This window comes from Choloepus didactylus, chromosome 11 (assembly GCF_015220235.1).
Source record: "Choloepus didactylus isolate mChoDid1 chromosome 11, mChoDid1.pri, whole genome shotgun sequence".
In the NCBI taxonomy this organism is placed as follows: Eukaryota; Metazoa; Chordata; class Mammalia; order Pilosa; family Megalonychidae; genus Choloepus; species Choloepus didactylus.
The window spans coordinates 87,856,979-87,881,226 of record NC_051317.1 but is presented as its reverse complement, the minus strand read 5'-3'; the positions used below and the strand labels follow the sequence as shown (position 1 = coordinate 87,881,226).

Sequence of the window (24,248 nt, the reverse complement as noted above, 5' to 3'; positions counted from 1 at the left end):
GAGGGACCTACCATCCCAGAACTTGTCCTGCTTGTAGAAAGCTGCACCCTGAGCTCTCCTAATGAATCTTATGGGAGAACAGTCAAGTTGTGCTGGTGGGGCAAAGGATTGCTGCCTGTAGGACATACAGAGACTTTCCTAAGAAAGAGAGGAAGTTAGGAACCACGTAAACAGGGGAATTCCTAGGGCCACATGCCCATGCCTAAGACAAGACACATGTGCAATGAGGATCAGGGAGGCCCTTATGCTTTGGCCTGGAGCTATTCTCTAAACTCACTATATGTATAAGTCCTGAAGGAGAAGACTTGAATAGGTCTATATGCAAAGACTGGGATAGGTGTTTTTTTTCCCTTCTTTGTCTTTTCATTAGCTCCTGACATTCAAGGAAAGCTCCGTCATAACACTTGTTGCATACAAGCTTAAGGACAGAAGCCTTAGTGTCTAAATTCCAGCGACAACACATTAATAAATATCAAAATGTCCAGGTCTCAACAAAAGATTACAAAGCATACAAAGAAACAGGAAGTAATGGCTCAGGCAAAGGAAAAAATTAAAGCATTAAAAACCATCAATGAGGAGAACCAGACCTGGGACATATCAAAAACTTTTTAAAAAACGGTCTAAATATGTTCAAAGAACTAAAGGAAAACATGGACAAAGAACTAAATGAAAAAGGAAAATAACAGACAAACACAAAGAGAATATCAACAGAGAGATGGAAATTATGAGAAGAAACCAAACAGAGCCGAAGACAACAGTAACAGAAATAAAAAAAATTCCCTAGAGGGGTTCAATAGCTAGCTGGAGCTGGCTGAAGACTGATCAATGAACTTGAAGACACCATCTGAGAAGCAGAAAGAGGAAAAATGAAGAAAAATGAACACAGACCGAGGAACCTGTGGGACACCATCAAGCATACCAAAAATGCACTGTGGGAGTCCCGAAAGAAGAAAGAGAGAAGGGGCAGAGAGAATATTCGAAGAAATAATGGCTAAAACTTGATCAACAAAATGAATATACACATTCAAGACACTCAATGAACAAATAGGAAAAACACAAACAGACTCATATTGCAGCAGAGTATAATCAAACTGTCAAATGCCAAAGACAAAAAGAGAATGCTGAAAGCTCCAAGAGAGAAGGAACATATCACATACAAGGCACCCTCAATAAGAATGAATGTCAATTTCTCATCAGAAACGAGGAGGTAAGAAGGCAGTGAAATGACAGCAAAAATTTGCCAACCCAAAATTCTATATCCAGCAAAACTGCCTTTCCAAAATGATGGAGACATTAAGACATTCCCAAATGTAACAAAAACTGAGGGAGTTCATCATCAATAGACCAGCACTACAAGAGATTAGCTAAAAAAAGTTCTGCAGGTTGAAAGGGAAGGACAAAAGCTAGCATATCAAAGCCACATGAGGAAATAAAAATCTCTGGTGAAGGTAATGACATGGGTAAATAGAAATGCCAGTACTATTGTATTTTTGGCTTATAACTCCACTTTTTACTTACAACAGGATCTAAAAGGCAAATGCATAAAATGGAATGATAAATCAGTGGGTTTGGATTTATAATATATAAACAAGTAATCTGTGACAAGAACTACATAAAGGTGGGGGACAGTTTGTGTATACTACTGAAGACAAGTTGGTATCAAAGCAAATTACAGATTTAGGATGTTAAATTTAAGCCCCAAGGTAACTACAAAGAAAATATCAGAGAATATGCAAGCTCATAAGAAAGAGAAATTAAGAGTACAGGTGGCCAGGGATAGAGGGGCAGCAGGAGAGGGGAGTTAACACATAATAGGTTTAGGGTTTCTGTTTGGGGAGATGGGAAAGTTTTAATAACCACTGTAAACGTGATTAATCCCACTGAATGGTATGTTTGGAAGAGGGTGAGAAAGGAAAGTTTATATTGTATATATGTCCCCCCCCAACAAAAAGCACAATAATGCAATATGTGATTTTCGATAGGATCTAACAAGGGAAGAGAAAAGGTTCAAAGGACATTATTGGGAAATAGGAAAAAAATTGGATTACAGTCCTTAAGCATTCTATCAATGCTAACTGCACTTAAGCTGTGTACCTAAGTGAATATCCTTGTTCTTAGGAAATGTACATGGCAGTATTCAGTGTTGAAGGAGCACGACGTATATACAACCTACTCTCAAGTGCTCAAAAATGGACTGATGAATTAACAGACAGATGAATACATGGATGGATGGGTAGATAAAGAAAAAAGAAGTGAGAGTCAGAGAGAAAATTGGGTCTTCTGACTAGAACTTTCCCACCTACACCAAATGATAAACAATCAGTCATTCCTTAACTATTGCTCTGCCCTTTCAAATACTGGGAGGTTTTGCTTTGAAAAAGACGTTTCTGTGGACAACATGCCTGATATATCAAATAACAGGAAATAAGCATTAATGTGGATGATTTTTTGATTTTCTTCTTAAAACATGAGATAAGTTCCCATAAGGAGAAGAAAAAAATACGTATGTAAATATAATATGAATTTAGTGGGTATCAAATTTTTCTATGCATAAAAAATTTCAGAGCAATGGTTTATAAAGAAACTTACAGGATCTGCTGTTGTCAATGGCCTATAATCCAAACTTCCTCTAAAGTCTCGGATCATACACATAATTTCATAGTTTGGGTTTGTAGCATCAACATCCTGTAAGAAGATAGAAAGAGTTCATCATTTATTGTAATAATGCTATACTTATTGCATTGACATTATACAGTTAGAAAATTAAAATTAAACTAATAGATTGTGTCATTTGTCATAGTCAAGCCCAAACTTGAACTGAAGAATATACTATATTTTAATTTCAGAGTTCAGGTGTAATAATACACTCAGGAATCACCTTCATATTAAAAAAGACCATTTTGTTTGTCTACACAGATTCTGTTAACTTCAAACCAAAGATTCATTAAAGCCACCTTTGACCAGTTTCAAAAATTCATTTGTTATACATATATCATAATTATCCTAGAAAATGGAGCAAGAGAACTGGTGTTTATCTTAACTATGAGCAAAGAACTCTAGAGCAAGTTGAAATTTTAGAAAAACTCATCTAATCAGATTTATCTTCCAATTTCTTAGTCTACTGTTTCAGCAAAACAGAAAAATAGATCTTTTATGTTCATTCTCATTCTTGTTGGCTGACGACCTAAAAAGAACTTAGGATAAGGTAAAACAGCCTCAAATTGATAGGACATAGAATTTTAAGAAATTAAAAGCCAAGACAATTTTTAAAACTCTCAATTATTCAATGCTGACTGAAATTTACTTTCTTGTTTCAAAACTGAGAAAATTCAGGTGAAGCTACATGGCAGCAGTCAAAAGAGTAATAAATTAATGAACTTATGAATAATAAATGAACATTCTTAGAACCAGATTTTTTCACACATCATATTCAGATTTACTTTAAATGTAACTAAATTCCAAAACTGTTATTGAGACTTGCTTTCAATTAACCTTCTAGAAAGTAGTACCAACAATGTCAAATGAGAAACAGAATGTGAAATGAGAATTACAACATCACAAGATGTATAAGCATGCATGAAATATTTTCCAAAGGAAACACCAGGTAGCATCTGGGCTAAGTATCAGTGGATAGCTGTCTTGTGTATTATTTATTTCAAAACCCAATTGATCATTCCAAGGCCACTTTTATATTTAAGCTGATTTATTCAGATCGAATATTATATGGTCCCACATTTCTACAACATAACATCTGAATCGGTTTTGAACATACTCCTAAATAAACAATCCTGATGTTTTATTAGGGGAAACAAGTTCTGAGAATAGATAAAATCCAAGCACAAAAGAAATGGTATATGTATAAAAAAAATTCTAGTATGTAAAGATCTGTTGCAGGATAAAGGAATGGTATTCTATGTAATTTTCCACCACTATTAAATGGTGTGGCTACCATCTGAAGGGAATACATGGGAGGGGCACCAAAGAGATCTACTCTCCACATATAAACACTCTTACAATAGACATTAACTCAACTGAAAACCTAAGGGAGGGAAGGAAATTTTACAATCATAAAAATAGCAGATATAGTCACTGAGCTAGAGTATATTAGCTAAGTCTTCATTGAGCATCTACTAAGAATCACTGGGACAGGCAATGAGGACATTACAGTAAATGAGATTAAATGTGTGCCCTCACAGAGCAGAGTCAAGAGTAGAAGAAAAGCAGACACTTAAAGGTAAACAAATTGTGTTGTAAAAACACCTATTTCAGGCCAAGAGAGCCAGGGAAGGAAATGATGTCTAAGCTAGATAGGAGATAGATAGGCAAAGAAGTAAAAAGGAGCAAAAAGGGACAGAGCTGGAGGTGCGGGGTGGGTATGGCATTAATTGCAGGCAGAGGCTTGGAGGCATAGCTGAAGCATAAAATACAATGGAAGAAGTGGAGAGCAGTAAAACTGGACAGCTAATACAGCTAGGTCACACAAGGCCTTCTAAGACATGCTAAGGACTTAGAAATAAATTCTGAGGATGACAAAGAACCACTCAATAATTTTAAGCAGAAGAGCACGATCTGGTCAGATTTCATTTCCAGTTTCAGAGAACAAAATAACATTCATCTTTCAATATTTATTCAGTATCAATAAAGTCTGAAGTACAGTGCTAGATGCTGGGGATGCAAAGAAAAAGGATAATTGTGGCTCCATCGTTATCTTTTAACTACAGCAAAGTAACTAAGAAAGGCAATCATCTAATTACCTATTTAGAAGGTAAGACTAATACAAAAGAGCATTCTTCTCATTATATAACTTTGATAAATGATATCATAAAGTTAGTTTAAAGAAATTATCTTCATTTCATTGTGCCTCATGAATATTTAAAGACAAATTCTTAGGTAAAAATGGATATCATAACAGAAATGCAATTAACAGTTTGAGAATAAAGTATCATTTAACAGTCAGTCACGGCAAGGAGTTACTGTGACTGATTAAGTCTCCTGAGGGCTAGGGCCTTGCCTGATTTACCTTTGCCAGTTTTTAACACAGTGCACGGAAAGCAATACATGCTCAGAAATTTCTGCTGAGGTCTCAGTATAATGCATCAAAGAAGATGGTGCTAAATGCACTGATTCTATCTCAAGGACAGAATTCGCAAAGGGTCCTTATCACCTCATTCAGTGATCGCTGAATTTCTTTAAGTCATGTATCCCTTTGAGAATCACTTGAAAGCAAAACTCTTCTAACCCCAGAGAAGGTGATGAATATAGGAACACAAAAATCTACACATAATGTTAGAGGATCTACAGACTTTAGATAAATAGCTAGCATATATTACATGACAATGTCTTAGAAACAAACTGTCTTTAAAATGTAATTCCTTTTTATTAAAGAGAGCTATTAAATATATGAATTTTTATATTAATTTGACTATACATCTACCACTGAATTAATTTTATGAAATTAACTCTGGTCAGAAGACAAAAAACAAAGAAAACGCACTGTCCTATCCATAAAGTTCTACATTAGTATTGCTAATTTTGTAGAAAGCTAAAGAATGTTTTACCAGTTTTAAAAAATGATACAGAATTTAACCCTTTTATGCTCATTAAGGAGCTAGGATTTTATATTGAGAGACACACACTCATATTAAGTGTGTATATATGTTTATTTATATGCCACATATTACTATAAAATGTAACCTTCTTATTAAATTTATGTGGTAGTTGGGGTATGTGCTGTTATTAAACAGTGTTTCCAGCATTTTAAATTAGAATCTAACATCTCATATTTTACCACTGCTTCTCTGGTTTTGAAGGTTATCTACTAAATGAGCAGCAAAATGATGTTTGTAAAGGAACCCCAAAATCTTCAAACCTGAAATCATGGGACAAAGGTGCTATTAACACATCTAATCAATGTGATCATCTGATAGAGAACTGTTAAGATACTAACCAGTTAACTGAAAAGATTTTATATATAATTTTCATTTGTGATATAAAGAAAACCTTAACATTCATTGAGTCCCTTCTGTGCCAGGCACTATACTACCTACGCTTCCACAGGTTATGGTTTATTCTAATCATTTTTATATATTCTTCTTTTCCTCGATTCTCTTTAATTTTTTTCCAAAGGGAAGGAGAGTGCCTGGCTATGAAGATACCAATAAAAGGAGACCAGGAGAGTGAACACTATGCATAAATACTCTCATGTTTATACTGGACAACTAATTCTTTATGATTAGGATTTCATCCACCTGAAAATAGATGAGCTAAAGAATAGGTAGTAATAAATAACTTTTCCTCCACAGAAAAGCTGTTTTTTCTAAAAATACCAAGACGAATTCAACAAAATTATACACAAAAAGTTTTCATGTTTTACAGAGAACTAATAAGTGAAAATAGCTTTTCTGTGTGATATAATGAAATATTCACCAATAAGGTAATCAATGGAATAATGGGCAACCTCATAAATATACAAATATCAATACCTAGCATGAATCAAAACACTAGGAATTTCCCCCCTGTCACCAGGGCATGCTCAACTTATTAACCATGGAAAAACAGTAATAAAATGTATAGTAAAATCATGTACTTTATCTGGATATTTTTATGAAAGTATTTTTAGATTATTTTTTTATTTTGATAAAAATACTATTCTTGAATGTTATAAAACATATTAGAATTCTGTAACACAATGGCTCAAAATGGAATAAACTTTGTAGCTAACATATATCAACTAAAACATGAAAAGTGTATAAAGAAAAATTGTGCCCTGGTAACTTTATTTTCACAGGAGTTTATATTATTCCATTATCTATTTAAGGAACTCTATTGAATATTTACATGAATGTCTCAACCATTCCCCCCTCCCCTCAAGAAGTTAGTCACTTTTACTGACATACTCTAATCTTTGGTTGGTGCATAAACAAAATACGTTTTATGTTACAAACCTGGGCTCTTTTTTCTCTAAGTTCTTGCTGTTGCAGTCTCCTTTTTTCTCTTTTTTCTTGTAATTTTTCAACTTCTTTCACACAATTAGATTTTCTACGTGCTAAAAGAAAAACAGATGAGCTGTAGTTGTATTGTTTCTTTTTTAGAGTATCGTATCTATATGTAAAAATTTTATGTATAATTGCACCGCACACACACACACACACACACACACACACAAGGTATGCAGTGACAAAGCACACCCATAGCAACCGTGTAAGTTTTGCTTATGAGCTGCTTTAACAAAACTAGGAACAGGACAATATGCAAATAAGAGTCAAAAAAAAAAAAAATGACTCACACAGTGATACATGTCATCTCTTGGTTTAGAATCTCAAGAAGTGGAAAGAATCAAGGAGTATAACAATTTCTTCTGTTAACATCTGTCAAATTACCATCTGGTCAGAATTTTAATTTACATGGACAAAAAAAATTTTTTTCTCCAAAAAATACACGTAAAAATCCAATTAACAGATTAAACTACTAAGATAAAAAATAAATTTTCCACAATGATACAATGAAATCTGCAATCCAGTTTGTAATTAGACTGCTTATCATTTGGGGACTTACAAAGATGACCAAGAGAGAATACATGTATATCTAAAAATGACTGAATCCTTTATACGTGATTTACATACAAGGGGGTCCAAATTCCTTTTTTGCAGCTTGAACTGGAGATATATCTGAAATACTACCATTCTGTTGTGCAGAAGAAGACTGTTCAGGAAGCTGACTAGGCCGTGAACGTGCAGAACCAAGCACTGTAAATAAAACAAAATTCAAAATTCAGAGAAAATTAGTAAAGGTGAATTGTGGTTAAAAGGAACTGAAATATTTCAAAACAACTGATACTTAAAGGTTATATTAGCAATTGCCAAGTTTTCTAAATCTATGTATATGAACAGAATGTACGTAATAATTCTGTTCAATAAACTGACAAAAGGTAAAAGAGGGTTTCAAAATAAGAGATGCATACTTAGGTTCTACCAATTCAACTTCAGCTACAAAACTCAATCTGAATAATTTACATAAAAGCTAAAATCAAGCTTGATATTTAATAATCATTTTTAAAATAAGTATATGAAATAAGAATTTTTTAAAATTCAGTTTTATTGAGATATATTCACATACCATACAATCATCCATGGAGTACAATCAACTGTGCATAGTACCATCTTAGAGTTGTGCATTCATCACCACAATCTATTTTTGAACATTTTCCTTATACCAGAAAGAATCAGAATCAGAATAAAAAATAAAAGTAAACAAGAACACCCAAATCATTCCCTCCATCCCACCCTATTTTTCATTTAGTTTTTGTCCCCATTTTTCTAGTTATCTATCCATACATTGGATAAAAGGAGTACGATCCACGAGGTTTTCAGAATCACACTGTCACCCCTTGTAATCTACATTGTTATACAATCATCTTCAGGAGTCAAGGCTACTGGGTTGGAGTTTGGTTGTTTCAGGTATTTACTTCTAGCTATTCCAATACATTAATACCTAAAAAGCATTATCTATATAGGACGTAAGAACATCCACCAGGGTGACCTCTTGACTCCATTTGAAAATCTCTCAGCCACTGAAGCTTTATTTTGTTTCATTTCGCATACCCCTTTCGGTCAAGATGTTCTCAATCCCACAACGCCGGGTCCAGATTCATCCCCGGGAGTCATATCCTGCATTGCCAGGAAGATTTACATACCTGGGAGTCAGGTCCCACGTACGGGGGAGGGCAGTGAGACCACCTGCCAAGATGGCTTAGTTAGAGAGAGAGGGCCACATCTAAGCAACAAAGAGGCACTCGGGGAAACTCTTAGGCACAATTATGAGCAGGTTTAGACTCTCCTTTGCAGTAACAAGCTTCATAGGGGCAAGCCCCAAGACAGACGGCTCAGCATGTCAAGCCGTCAGTCCCCAGTGTTTGTGAGAACATCAGCAACAACCCAGGTGAGGAAGCTCAACACCTCCACATCTCCCCCAGCTCCTCAGGGGGGCCCCGAATATATATTTTTATACTCCGCTCAAATTACTTTGGGATGTGTGGCTATTTCAGTCTAACCTACATAGACCTACCATATCTCACTTCCTATTCAAAGCTCCATGTAATTGTGGTGTTTGAACAAACTGACTGTAGAAGTTATATTGTTTGGAAAATATAGATCCTATACCAAATAAACATTTCTTCCCTTGGTCTCACATGGAAGTTGAAGTTTTAACACAAAGTCAGTTTCTACCTTTACCCTTTGGCCCGATTTGCTCTAGTCTTAACCAGATCTGCTTCATTCATATCTCTAATTGAAGTCTGGGCTCTTTTTCAGCTTTTTTTTTTTAAACAGTTGCTGTACGCATTAACACCGACATCCATATCTGCTGAGCTCTAGCTCTGAGTTTCAGGTGTCACACAGATACCCAATGTTCCAGAGACCAATCAGGTTATACACCAAGGGAGCAACATCTCAGAGTTTGGAGACAGCCATTACAATCAGGAATAGATTTGACTGCTGTTAAGAGCTTACAATCTAAGGACCATTACAATAACCATTTCCCTGTTAGGCTGTGCTGTAAGATTCAACTTTTGAGTTTATACACTGTAATTAGTCCATATCGGTGAGGCATTATAGTGTTTGCCTTTGTTTCTGGCGTACTTCACTCAAAATGCTGTCTACAGGATCCATTCACCTCTTTGCGTGTCTTACAACTTCACTCCTTCTCATAGTTGCTCAATATTCCATTGCACGCATGTACCACAGTTAAAATAAGAATTTTAAATGCATACTCATTTCAAAAAATTCCCAAAATTCACAAGTACAGAAAGTAAAATTTTAAGTCTTTTAACCCTTCCTGTATCCCAAATCCAATTCTTTGCTCCTCAAATATGCAAATCTTCAGCAGAGAATTTCCCAGCGTGGATGTTTTAAAAATGGAAAAAGGATATAAACTTAAATATAAGTATCAAATTTTTAAAAGAAACAAATTTTCCCAAGGCTCAAAGAGTAGTGTTTAAGTATAAGATTATCTCCTTATCTCCAATCTCTCTTCTAATATCTACATTTCTGCCCCACCATCCATACATTCAGAGAAACACCATGATGAGAAATGATGGCTGTGACCTGCTGAATAGCAGAAAGGGAATTAATTACGTTTTTCATTTCCTGGCTGAAAATATTTGGAAGAACTGCAGTTAACTGCAATTTACACAAGTTCAACTTTTCTCTAGCTGACTCCAAAATTACCTATGACCCTTTTCGGAAGCCTGTTAGACAGAAAGTCATGTTTAACATCATGACAATTAAATTTACCCCTGGGAGATCAATTAATTAATTACTTCCCCACTGCTTTTTTTTCATAATACTCTCCTTGAATCTGCAAAATTATTGGCTACAGGAGATGAAGGAAAATGTACATATTGCATGGAATTTAATTCATTACACACACTTTTAATCATTTTACAAAACACTGACATTATTGTACTAGGAAATCAAGACAGTACCAACTTCAAAATTAACCAAGTAAAATTTAAAGGAATAACAAGGTCAAGGATAATATTTATTTTTTACTTAACTTGTCACGGCCATACTAAGAAGCCAATAGGCAAAGTTAATACAAAAATGTTTACTTTACCTCTATTATCTCTGGGAGGAGGGTCATTCTTAACAGTAGCCACAGTCCGTCGATTCTATAAAAGAAAAAAAGTTCATTATATTTTCTCTCTTCACTCCTCTTTACATATCATAATCTCAGCTTCCTTTAATTAAACAAAAGTAAGCAGACATACACTAATATAAAACTAAGGGGAGAAGAACTACAATCTTCTAATGAATCACAACTAATGTAAGGCTATTCAAGTTCTTTTATATAAGAGAAATTATTTCTTCCTCTCCCACCACAAAAAAAAAATATTCAGGAATTAATCTGAGCCAGGTACTGCTGGGGTGCATTGTAAATACTAATTCATTTAATCTTCACAATGACCCCATTTTATTATTGTTAATCCCATTTTGTAAATGAGGAAACTGAAGCAAAGAAAGGTTAAGTAACTTCCCCAAGGTAAGATATTCTCACTACAGTGTATGCTTTTAATCACCATGTTTTTCTGCCAAGAACATGTTATGTATTTCACCTTTGGATACCAGGGGGTAATTAATAAAAGTATTAGTTTAAAACAGCTAATTGTGGTTAAACTGAAATATCAATGTACTATGAAATGCTCACTGTCAGTTATCCTAAAAAGGTTACATTAGAGTTTCAAAGGTTTAGGCACTGAATAGATTAGGGCAACACATTTTTGGTCCTATTATTTATTTACCACAACTTCATTTCTATTCACCCGAAAAAAAGGTAACAACTAAAGTAATGCAGTGGTTCCCCACCCTAGCTGCATATTCAAACCAGATGGGTATTACTGAAAGAATATTGATACTAGAGCCTCTCTTTAGATAAAACAAAACTGAATCTCCTAAGGTAGGGCCTTGGAATCAATACTGAAAAAAATTTTCCAGGTGATTCCAATGCACAGCAAAGGTTGCTAATGATAGGCTAAGAAAGACAAACTATGAAGCTTCTCCAAGGTTTTGAAGACAAATACAAAAAACAGTCTGTCATTAAGTGGTAACTAATGACCTTTAAGAAGTTGAGTCTGAACTTTATACAAATTGAAAGTTTTCCTTAAGCTTCTATCGTATTATAACTGGATGCTTATGTATCTGTCTTCCCTGCAAGAGAGTGAGTTCCTAAAGGCTGAAAGCCATGTCATATCCATCTTTGTATCTTTCTGTGTCTGGCACATTACCTGACACAATGTGAAAAAATATATAAATGCTGGCTGAATTGAACACAACTGTAGTTGTTAACAACTTTGGAGGGACTACCCGATTTTAAAAGAATTGTATTTTGGTGAAAATTTTCCATAGAAAGGAAGAGAAATACTTTTAGTAAAGATGAAAAAGCTGAGGAAGACAGCATCAGTTTCAAAATTTATCTTCACAGATAAGTAAACTACAATTGATCATTTTCCTTCTTTCTTTAATAACACAGAGCAGAATTATACTTTCAAAAGACTATCAAGAATGGGTATTTATTATGCATAATAAACAGCTATTGTTCTTTATTAATGTCATGTTTTCATTCAAACACTGAAAAGCTAATGATTTTGACCCATATCTCCTGAAAAACTAACAATGTCATGAGAAATTCCAATTAAGCAGGGAATTTTGGGGTTCTAACAATTCTCATAATTGTGAATTAGACAAATGCAATCCTTGACTGTATGTGTATACATATACCTGCATGTCAATGGCAGAAAGAACTAATTTTGTTAAAAAAGCAAACTAATTAATATTTACAACATATTCTTTATAGCCTACCTACCAATTCCATACCAGAAATAACACATACACACACATTTATTCTGAATTTTCATCACTAACCTTTACAATTTTGTTTACTTTGGCTGAGGATGTTGGAGGTGGAGGTGTTTCTGGACTGGGTTCAATTTCTTCATCAGGAACAAGGTCAGGGTTAAGTGAAAAGATGCTTTCCAGGTCAATCTTTTTAAAACACACATACATGCACACACATATTTTGAAAGTGTTATTTTGGTAATCAACCTTCTACTTTTCAAATAAATTTACACAGAGTAAATAACTTTGCCTTGCAAACTGTATTATCTGGAATTACAATCTACATATATTTAAAGAATCTCTCTTAAGATAATGTTTGTAATCTTGATGATATGAACTGCTAATAACATAGTGATTGATAGGACCACATAATTAACCATTATAGTAACTTTTAAATTTTGTGAGCTGGCTTAAAAGATTACTATCTTTTTATCTAATAATAGGATAGAATTGACATGACCAGTCATACAAGATATGCAGAAACAATCTACTTTCCTTTGCGTGAAAATTTCTTATCATTTGAAACAGTTTTTCAAGGAATAGTACATGCTCTATATAAAAATGATACACTTTTCCGTTTTGTTTCATATTCAGAATCTATATTGCAGGACTAGAAATAAAATTTAATCAGTGATCATACCTCTTTGCCTTTTGTATCTCCATTTTCTATCCATTCAACAGTTACACTTTCATTATCTTCATTTAAAGATGTTACCATTGCTTGATGTATTCGGCCTAAGTGGGAATAAAATATAATACATTTTTAATATGCCATAAATTATGGCATTCCTTAACAATGTCAAACACAATTTTGTAACTATGTTCATGGGTTCACAAACCAATCTGCTACTTGTCAAGGCCATGAACTCAAGAAATTGGATAAGACTGAAAGTTTATTTTCAGCTATATGATAAACGGTTACATAGCCCCTGCTTAAATACCTTCAGTAGGCATGGAATGCCTTATTTCACTAAGTATTTTATACTGTTAAACAGTTCTAATCATTAGAAAGGCTCCTTAGTAAGAGTCATTTTCATACAGCAGAAAAATTCAATTTTTACTACAATCCTAATACAAAATTTTTTACTTAAAAATAACATCATATACCACATAAACTGATAAAATTATTTAAATATTATTGAGAAAAGGAATTTGAGTCCAAAAGCGTTGGGAAATGCTCATCTAAAAGGTCCTCTTTTCTACTGTTGCCTATCTAAATCCATTTCATCCCTTACTTTCTCGGGCTACTCCAGTACCTACCATCTGTAGAGGACATTATACATAATGCATTACACTTATTTACCCCCTCTTCATATATTGTAGATGTTTCCTGCTAATACTGTAGGATACAAATAATTATTTTTAATTATTACATAATATATTCTATTACATTCATCATAATGCACATAATACCTACTGATAGTCACTTAGGTTGCATGCAATTTTTTACTGTTATACACAGTGCAATGAATACTATTGCAGATTTGTCATTATGTGTTTGTGAGGTATTTCCTTAGGACAAATTTATATAAGATGACCAGTAAATTGTATATTATTATTCTCTACATTTTTTTTTCATCTTACCTACCCGTTTGATTATTAGTCAAGTACGGACAGAAACTACTTGTTATATACTTGCATCCTCAATATTACCAATATTTGTTGAATCATATTCAACAAAATGCTGAAGACATGGAATTTTCATACGTATTTTCTAAACGAAATCCTTTGGATATCTTTAATTACCTAAGAATAATTTATAATTCCTAATATATCTAAAACAAATTAAGTATCTAAATAGCAAAAAATTATCTAAAACAAAACAGATACATGGTAATAACAAGGAATACAGTATTATTAAAGAAAATATGGGCACTGTAATAATTTTATAAACATTATTTACATATGAAATTACTGTTAATCACTAGCTTTTCTATATGGACTCATAAAAAATTAGAGACTAAATGATAAAGTAATGAGGATCTAAGTACTTTCAACCAATATACTGGTATTGCTTTTTCTTTTTTAAACTAAAATACATCTTAGTGATCTTTTCATGATAGTATGTAAAGCTCTATCTATTAATTTTAACAATCACATAGCATTCTATAGAAGGAATGCATCACAACTTAACTTTTCTTTACTAAGAGTAATTTAAATTATTTCCAACTGTTTGCCATTAAAAGATATGCTGAATATCTGTATATAGGTGTGAATGCTTCCACAAATAGGATTTTTAGAAGTGGAATGAAAGGGTCAAGAATATTCACCCTTTGAAATTCTGATATTCTCAAACTGTCCCCCATTTACATTTCTGCCAATAGTGGGACCCATTCCTCCACACTCTCACTACTACTGGTATTACCAATCCTAAAATTTTTACCAATCTGATATGTAGATCTTTTTTTAAGCTACTATTTTCATTTAATCATAACAAATATATCCATTGAGTAAAGATCTCCATTTTAAAGATGAGGAAACTGAAACTCAAAGAGGTTACACAGCTAATAAGTAGCCTGGATATGAACCTTGGTCAGATGCAAAAACACTTACTATTAATTACTATGCTTCTCTACTCTCCTGTAAACTAAGTTGAGGAAGATGCCTATGTGGTTTAAATTCCAGACATACCTGTAAAACTTCTAAATTGTAGTACAGATTATCAACCCTCATTGTGCGACAGAAATTCCTAAGGCAATTTCAAAAAAAAAAAAAAAAAAAAGAAAAGAAAAAAACAAAACAAAACAAAAACTTGATGATACATGAATCTTATACTCTTATCCCAAGACAGTAAGTCATTTCGTATCAACTCCACAGCTATCACTTTGGTGCAAGTCACCACTGCCTTGTACTTGGGATTAATTAAGTCTCCCTGCTTCCAGCCTTTTCCCTATCTGTCTATTCTTCACAAAGTAGCCAAAATGTTCCCTGTCAAAACTAAATTAGATTATATTACTCCTTTGCTCAAAACTGTCCAATGGCTCCCAATCTCAGACAGAGTAAAAGCCAAAGTCCTTCCAATGCCCTTTTAAAGACCTATAACAGGGAGGCGGGGCAAGATGGCAGACTGGTGAGCTGTATGTTTTAGTTACTCCTCCAGGAAAGTAGGTAAAAAGCCAGGAACTGCGTGGACTGGACACCACAGAGCAATCTGTCTTTGGGCATACTTCATACAACACTCATGAAAACGTGGAACTGCTGAGATCAGCGAAATCTGTAAGTTTTTGCGGCCAGGGGACCCGCGCCCCTCCCTGCCAGGCTCAGTCCCGGGGGAGGAGGGACTGTCAGCTCCAGGAAGGAGAAGGGAGAATTGCAGTGGCTGCTCTTATCGGAAACTCATTCTACTGATTCAAACTCCAACCATAGATAGACTGAGGCCAGACACCAGAGACTCTGAGAGCAGCCAGCCCAGCAGAGAGGAGACGGGCATAGAAGGAAAACAACACGAGAAGCTCCAAAGTAAAAGCAGAGGATTTTTGGAGTTCTGGTGAACACAGAAAGGGGAAGGGCGGAGATCAGGCCTTGAGGCGCATATGCAAATCCTGAAGCAAGGCTGATCTCTCTGCCCTGTGCACCTTTCCTTAATGGCCCTGGTTGCTTTGTCTATTAGCATTTCAATAACCCATTAGATCTCTGAGGAGGGCCGTTTTTTTTTTTTTTTTTAAATCCTTTTTGCTTTTTCTAAAACAATTACTCTAAGAAGCTCAATACAGAAAGCTTCAAAGAATTGAAATTTGGGCACGTCAAGTCAAGAGCAGAACTAAGAGAGCTCTGAGACAAAAGGCAATAATCCAGTGGCTGAGAAAATTCACTAAACAACACAACTTCCCAAGAAAAGGGGGGTGTCCGCTCACAGCCACCATCCTGGTGGACAGGAAACACTCCTGCCCATCGCCAGCCCCACAGCCCAGAGCTGCCCCAGACAACCCAGTGTGACGGAAGTGCTTCAAATAACAGGCACACACCACAAAACTGGGCGTGGACATTAGCCTTCCCTGCAACCTCAGCTGAATGTCCCAGAGCTGGGAAGGGGGAGCAGTGTGAATTAACAGAGCCCCATTCAGCCATCATTTGAGCAGACTGGGAGCCTCCCAACACAGCCCAGCAGCCCAGAACTGCCCTGGGGGGACGGCACTCACCTGTGACATAGCACAGTCATCCCTCAACAGAGGACCCGGGGTGCACAGCCTGGAAGAGGGGCCCACTTGCAAGTCTCAGGAGCCATACGCCAATACCAAAGACTTGTGGGTCAGTGGCAGAGACAAACTGTGGCAGGACTGAACTGAAGGATTAGACTATTGCAGTAGCTTTAACACTCTAGGATCATCAGGGAGATTTGATTGTTAGGGCCACCCCCCCTCCCCGACTGCCCAGAAACACGCCCCACATACAGGGCAGGCAACACCAACTACACACGCAAGCTTGGGACACCAATTGGGCCCCACAAGACTCACTCCCCCACTCACCAAAAAGGCTAAGCAGGGGAGATCTGGCTTGTGGAGAACAGGTGGCTCGTGGACGCCACCTGCTGGTTAGTTAGAGAAAGTGTACTCCACGAAGCTGTAGATCTGATAAATTAGAGATAAGGACTTCAACTGGTCTACAAACCCTAAAAGAACCCTATCAAGGTCAGCAAATGCCACGAGGCCAAAAACAACAGAAAATTATAAAGCATATGAAAAAACCAGACGATATGGATAACCCAAGCCCAAGCACCCAAATCAAAAGACCAGAAGAGACACACCTAGAGCAGCTACTCAAACAACTAAAGATGAACAATGAGACCATAGTACGGGATATGAAGGAAATCAAGAAGACCCTAGAAGAGCATAAAGAAGACATTGCAAGACTAAATAAAAAAATGGATGATCTTATGGAAATTAAAGAAACTGTTGACCAAATTAAAAAGATTCTGGACACTCATAGTACAAGACTAGAGGAAGTTGAACAACGAATCAGTGACCTGGAAGATGACAGAATGGAAAATGAAAGCATAAAAGAAAGAATGGGGAAAAAAATTGAAAAACTCGAAATGGACCTCAGGGATATGATAGATGATATGAAACGTCCGAATATAAGACTCATTGGTGTCCCAGAAGGGGAAGAAAAGGGTAAAGGGCTAGGAAGAGTATTCAAAGAAATTGTTGGGGAAAACTTCCCAAATCTTCTAAACGACATAAATACACAAATCATAAATGCTCAGCGAACTCCAAATAGAATAAATCCAAAAAAACCCACTCCGAGACATATACTGATCACACTGTCAAACATAGAAGAGAAGGAGCAAGTTCTGAAAGCAGCAAGAGAAAAGCAATTCACCACATACAAAGGAAACAGCATAAGACTAAGTAGTGACTACTCAGCAGCCACCATGGAGGCGAGAAGGCAGTGGCACGATATATTTAAAATTCTGAGTGAGAGGAATTTCCAGCCAAGAATACTTTATCCAGCAAAGCTCTCCTTCAAATTTGAGGGAGAGCTTAAATTTTTCACAGACAAAGAAATGCTGAGAGAATTTGCTAACAAGAGACCTGCCCTACTGGAGATACTAAAGGGAGCCCTACAGACAGAGAAACAAAGACAGGACAGAGAGACTTGGAGAAAGGTTCAGTACTAAAGAGATTCGGTATGGGTACAATAAAGGATATTAATAGAGAGAGGGAAAAATATGGCAAACATAATCCAAAGGATAAGATGGCCGATTCAAGAAATGCCTTCACGGTTTTAACGTTGAATGTAAATGGATTAAACTCCCCAATTAAAAGATATAGATTCGCAGAATGGATCAAAAAAAATGAACCATCAATATGTTGCATACAAGAGACTCATCTTAGACACAGGGACACAAAGAAACTGAAAGTGAAAGGATGGAAAAAAATATTTCATGCAAGCTACAGCCAAAAGAAAGCAGGTGTAGCAATATTAATCTCAGATAAAATAGACTTCAAATGCAGGGATGTTTTGAGAGACAGAGAAGGCCACTACATACTAATAAAAGGGGCAATTCAGCAAGAAGAATTAACAATCGTAAATGTCTATGCACCCAATCAAGGTGCCACAAAATACATGAGAGAAACACTGGCAAAACTAAAGGAAGCAATTGATGTTTCCACAATAATTGTGGGAGACTTCAACACATCACTCTCTCCTATAGATAGATCAACCAGACAGAAGACCAATAAGGAAATTGAAAACCTAAACAATCTGATAAATGAATTAGATTTAACAGACATCTACAGGACATTACATCCCAAATCACCAGGATACACATACTTTTCTAGTGCTCACGGAACTTTCTCCAGAATAGATCATATGCTGGGACATAAAACAAGCCTCAATAAATTTAAAAAGATTGAAATTATTCAAAGCACATTCTCTGACCACAATGGAATACAATTAGAAGTCAATAACCATCAGAGACTTAGAAAATTCACAAATACCTGGAGGTTAAACAACACACTCCTAAACAATCAGTGGGTTAAAGAAGAAATAGCAAGAGAAATTGCTAAATATATAGAGACGAATGAAAATGAGAACACAACATACCAAAACCTATGGGATGCAGCAAAAGCAGTGCTAAGGGGGAAATTTATAGCACTAAACGCATATATTAAAAAGGAACAAAGAGCCAAAATCAAAGAACTAATGGATCAACTGAAGAAGCTAGAAAATGAACAGCAAACCAATCCTAAACCAAGTAGAAGAAAAGAAATTACAAGGATTAAAGGAGAAATAAATGACATAGAGAACAAAAAAACAATAGAGAGGATAAATATCACCAAAAGTTGGTTCTTTGAGAAGATCAACAAGATTGACAAGCCCCTAGCTAGACTGACAAAATCAAAAAGAGAGAAGACCCATATAAACAAAATAATGAATGAAAAAGGTGACATAACTGCAGATCCTGAAGAAATTAAAAAAATTATAAGAGGATATTATGAACAACTGTATGGCAACAAACTGGATAATGTAGAAGAAATGGACAATTTCCTGGAAACATATGAACAACCTAGACTGACCAGAGAAGAAATAGAAGACCTCAACCAACCCATCACAAGCAAAGACATCCAATCAGTCATCAAAAATCTTCCCACAAATAAATGCCCAGGGCCAGATGGCTTCACAGGGGAATTCTACCAAACTTTCCAGAAAGAACTGACACCAATCTTACTCAAACTCTTTCAAAACATTGAAAAAAATGGAACACTACCTAACTCATTTTATGAAGCTAACATCAATCTAATACCAAAACCAGGCAAAGATGCTACAAAAAATGAAAACTACCGGCCAATCTCCCTAATGAATATAGATGCAAAAATCCTCAACAAAATACTTGCAATTCGAATCCAAAGACACATTAAAAAAATCATACACCGTGACCAAGTGGGGTTCATTCCAGGCATGCAAGGATGGTTCAACATAAGAAAAACAATCAATGTATTACAACACATTAAAAACTCGAAAGGGAAAAATCAATTGATCATCTCAATAGATGCTGAAAAAGCATTTGACAAAATCCAACATCCGTTTTTGATAAAAACACTTCAAAAGGTAGGAATTGAAGGAAACTTCCTCAACATGATAAAGAGCATATATGAAAAACCTACAGCCAGCATAGTACTCAATGGTGAGAGACTGAAAGCCTTCCCTCTAAGATCAGGAACAAGACAAGGATGCCCGCTGTCACCACTGTTATTCAACATTGTGCTGGAAGTGCTAGCCAGGGCAATCCGGCAAGACAAAGAAATAAAAGGCATCCAAATTGGAAAAGAAGAAGTAAAACTGTCATTGTTTGCAGATGATATGATCTTATATCTAGAAAACCCTGAGAAATCAACGATACACCTACTAGAGCTAATAAACAAATTTAGCAAAGTAGCGGGATACAAGATTAATGCACATAAGTCAGTAATGTTTCTTTATGCTAGAAATGAACAAACTGAAGAGACACTCAAGAAAAAGATACCATTTTCAATAGCAACTAAAAAAATCAAGTACCTAGGAATAAACTTAACCAAAGATGTAAAAGACCTATACAAAGAAAACTACATAACTCTACTAAAAGAAATAGAAGGGGACCTTAAAAGATGGAAAAATATTCCATGTTCATGGATAGGAAGGCTAAATGTCATTAAGATGTCAATTCTACCCAAACTCATCTACAGATTCAATGCAATCCCAATCAAAATTCCAACAACCTACTTTGCAGACTTGGAAAAGCTAGTTATCAAATTTATTTGGAAAGGGAAGATGCCTTGAATTGCTAAAGACACTCTAAAAAAGAAAAACGAAGTGGGAGGACTTACACTCCCTGACTTTGAAGCTTATTATAAAGCCACAGTTGCCAAAACAGCATGGTACTGGCACAAAGATAGACATATAGATCAATGGAATCGAATTGAGAATTCAGAGATAGACCCTCAGATCTATGGCCGACTGATGTTTGATAAGGCCCCCAAAGTCACTGAACTGAGTCATAATGGTCTTTTCAACAAATGGGGCTGGGAGAGTTGGATATCCATATCCAAAAGAATGAAAGAGGACCCCTACCTCACCCCCTACACAAAAATTAACTCAAAATGGACCAAAGATCTCAATATAAAAGAAAGTACCATAAAACTCCTAGAAGATAATGTAGGAAAACATCTTCAAGACCTTGTATTAGGAGGCCACTTCCTAGACTTTACACCCAAAGCACAAGCAACAAAAGAGAAAATAGATAAATGGGAACTCCTCAAGCTTAGAAGTTTCTGCACCTCAAAGGAATTTCTCAAAAAGGTAAAGAGGCAGCCAACTCAATGGGAAAAAATTTTTGGAAACCATGTATCTGACAAAAGACTGATATCTTGCATATACAAAGAAATCCTACAACTCAATGACAATAGTACAGACAGCCCAATTATAAAATGGGCAAAAGATATGAAAAGACAGTTCTCTGAAGAGGAAATACAAATGGCCAAGAAACACATGAAAAAATGTTCAGCTTCACTAGCTATTAGAGAGATGCAAATTAAGACCACAATGAGATACCATCTAACACCGGTTAGAATGGCTGCCATTAAACAAACAGGAAACTACAAATGCTGGAGGGGATGTGGAGAAATTGGAACTCTTATTCATTGTTGGTGGGACTGTATAATGGTCCAGCCACTCTGGAAGTCAGTCTGGCAGTTCCTTAGAAAACTAGATATAGAGCTACCATTCGATCCAGCGATTGCACTTCTCGGTATATACCCGGAAGATCGGAAAGCAGTGACACGAACAGATATCTGCACGCCAATGTTCATAGCAGCATTATTCACAATTGCCAAGAGATGGAAACAACCCAAATGTCCTTCAACAGATGAGTGGATAAATAAAATGTGGTATATACACACGATGGAATACTACGCGGCAGTAAGAAGGAACGATCTGGTGAAACATATGACAACATGGATGAACCTTGAAGACATAATGCTGAGCGAAATAAGCCAGGCACAAAAAGAGAAATATTATATGCTACCACTAATGTGAACTTTGAAAAATGTAAAACAAATGGTTTATAATGTAGAATGTAGGGGAACTAGCAGTAGAGAGCAATTAAGGAAGGGGGAACAATAATCCAAGAAGAACAGATAAGCTATTTAACGTTCTGGGGATGCCCAGAAATGACTATGGTCTGTTAATTTCTGATGGATGTAGTAGGAACAAGTTCACTGAAATGTTGCTATAGTATGTAACTTTCTTGGGGTAAAGTAGGAACATGTTGGAAGTTAAGCAGTTATCTTAGGTTAGTTGTCTTTTTCTTACTCCCTTGCTATGGTCTCTTTGAAATGTTCTTTTATTGTATGTTTGTTTTCTTTTTAACTTTTTTTTTCATACAGTTGATTTGAAAAAGAAGGGAAAGTTAAAAAAAAAAAAAAAAAAAAGAAAAAAGACAAACAAGGAAAAAAAAAAAAAAAAGATGTAGTGCCCCCTTGAGGAGCCTGTGGAGAATGCAGGGGTATTCGCCTACCCCACCTCCATGGTTGCTAACATGACCACAGACATAGGGGACTGGTGGTTTGATGGGTTGAGCCCTCTACCATAAGTTTTACCCTTGGGAAGACGGTTGCTGCAAAGGAGAGGCTAGGCCTCCCTGTATTTGTGCCTAAGAGTCTCCTCCTGAATGCCTCTTTGCTGCTCAGATGTGGCCCTCTCTCTCTGGCTAAGCCAACTTGAAAGGTGAAATCACTGCCCTCCCCCCTACGTGGGATCAGACACCCAGGGAAGTGAATCTCCCTGGCAACGTGGAATAGGACTCCCGGGGAGGAATGTAGACCCGGCATCGTGGGATGGAGAACATCTTCTTGACCAAAAGGGGGATGTGAAAGGAAATGAAATAAGCTTCAGTGGCAGAGAGATTCCAAAACGAGCCGAGAGATCACTCTGGTGGGCACTCTTACGCACACTTTAGACAACCTTTTTTAGGTTCTAAAGAATTGGGGTAGCTGGTGGTGGATACCTGAAACTATTAAACTACAACCCAGAACCCATGAATCTCGAAGACAGTTGTATAAAAATGTAGCTTATGAGGGGTGACAGTGGGATTGGGAATGCCATAAGGACCAAACTCCACTTTGTCTAGTTTATGGATGGATGTGTAGAAAAGTAGGGGAAGCAAACAAACAGACAAAGGTACCTAGTGTTCTTTTTTACTTCAATTGCTCTTTTTCACTCTAATTATTATTCTTGTTATTTTTGTGTGTGCGCTAATGAAGGTGTCAGGGATTGATTTAGGTGATGAATGTACAACTATGTAATGGTACTGTAAACAATCGAAAGTACAATTTGTTTTGTATGACTGCGTGGTATGTGAATATATCTCAATAAAATGATGATTTAAAAAAAAAAAACATTTTGGACAAAATAAAAAAAAAAAAAAAAGACCTATAACAAAGCCCTACATGATCTTATCCCTTACTATAGTAACCCTCCCTTTTACTAACTGATCGAAATTTCACACCATACTCCCTTACCCCCAAATTCCCAGATGGGACTGGCACTTAAATGTGAATGACAAATTCAAAAAGTTTAGAGAAAATATAAGAGACTATCTCAATGATGTGTGGAAGGGAAAATTTCTTAAGACACAAAAATTCAAGCCATAAAGGAAAACCAAATAAGTTTTAAAGAATTTAAAATCATCTAAAGAAGTAGAAAGCCATAAACAGTGTGAAAAAAACAAACCACAAATTGGTAGAAAATACTGACAACACATAATAACCAACAGAAAATTAGGTCCAGAAGATATAAAGAACTCCTATGTAGCAATAAGAAACTAAAAACAAACAACAAAATTATTAAACAGGCCTTTTCACAAGAGAACAAACATGAATGGCCAATAAATGTGAAAACATGTTCACCATTTTTAGAAATCAGGGAAATAAAAATCAGAATCACAAGTTAAGGTGAGACTTGGAATGTGTAGGAGTTAATTACAAGGAAGAAGAGAAAGCCTTCCACGCCGAAAGAAAAGCATGTATAAAAGAATGAAAATGAAGGTATAAATAATTTGAAAAACTAAAAGAAGACAAGCATGTCTAAAGCACAAAGACAAAAAGCCATCAGGAAATAAAGCTGAAGATGAGGGTAGGCAGAGACCAGTTCCTCAGAACCTTGTAAAATTTACCAAATATTTAAAAAATATTACTATTCACCCAGTTCTGCAATTCAGAAACCTGGGATTTCTCAATTACACTTCTCTCAAAATTCAAGTAAGAGGGGATGAGAATTTAAGACTATATAGAATTGGTAAAAATGGAAAGAACAACATGTTAAGAGCTCTTTGGGAGACAGACCTGATTTTGTTGTGGATTAGACAGAATCATCAGCAGAAAG

General features: G+C 35.8%; 1 protein-coding gene across 4 annotated transcripts in view; it reads right to left on the bottom strand.

Annotated features, from left to right (window-relative positions):
• Window positions 1–24,248, bottom strand: part of KIF2A (kinesin family member 2A) — a 106,285-nt gene that overhangs the window by 35,060 nt on the left and 46,977 nt on the right. For 2 of the 4 annotated variants that reach the window (XM_037798801.1, XM_037798803.1), the window contains exons 2-7: window positions 13,030–13,124; window positions 12,417–12,536; window positions 10,612–10,666; window positions 7,623–7,745; window positions 6,945–7,045; window positions 2,590–2,685 (exon numbers count right to left, since the gene is read on the bottom strand). In XM_037798801.1, coding sequence (XP_037654729.1) covers window positions 2,590–2,685; window positions 6,945–7,045; window positions 7,623–7,745; window positions 10,612–10,666; window positions 12,417–12,536; window positions 13,030–13,124 — 590 coding nt within the window. The remainder of the gene's footprint in view (window positions 1–2,589; window positions 2,686–6,944; window positions 7,046–7,622; window positions 7,746–10,611; window positions 10,667–12,416; window positions 12,537–13,029; window positions 13,125–24,248) is intronic. The other 2 variants (XM_037798802.1, XM_037798804.1) reach the window with 1 other exon arrangement.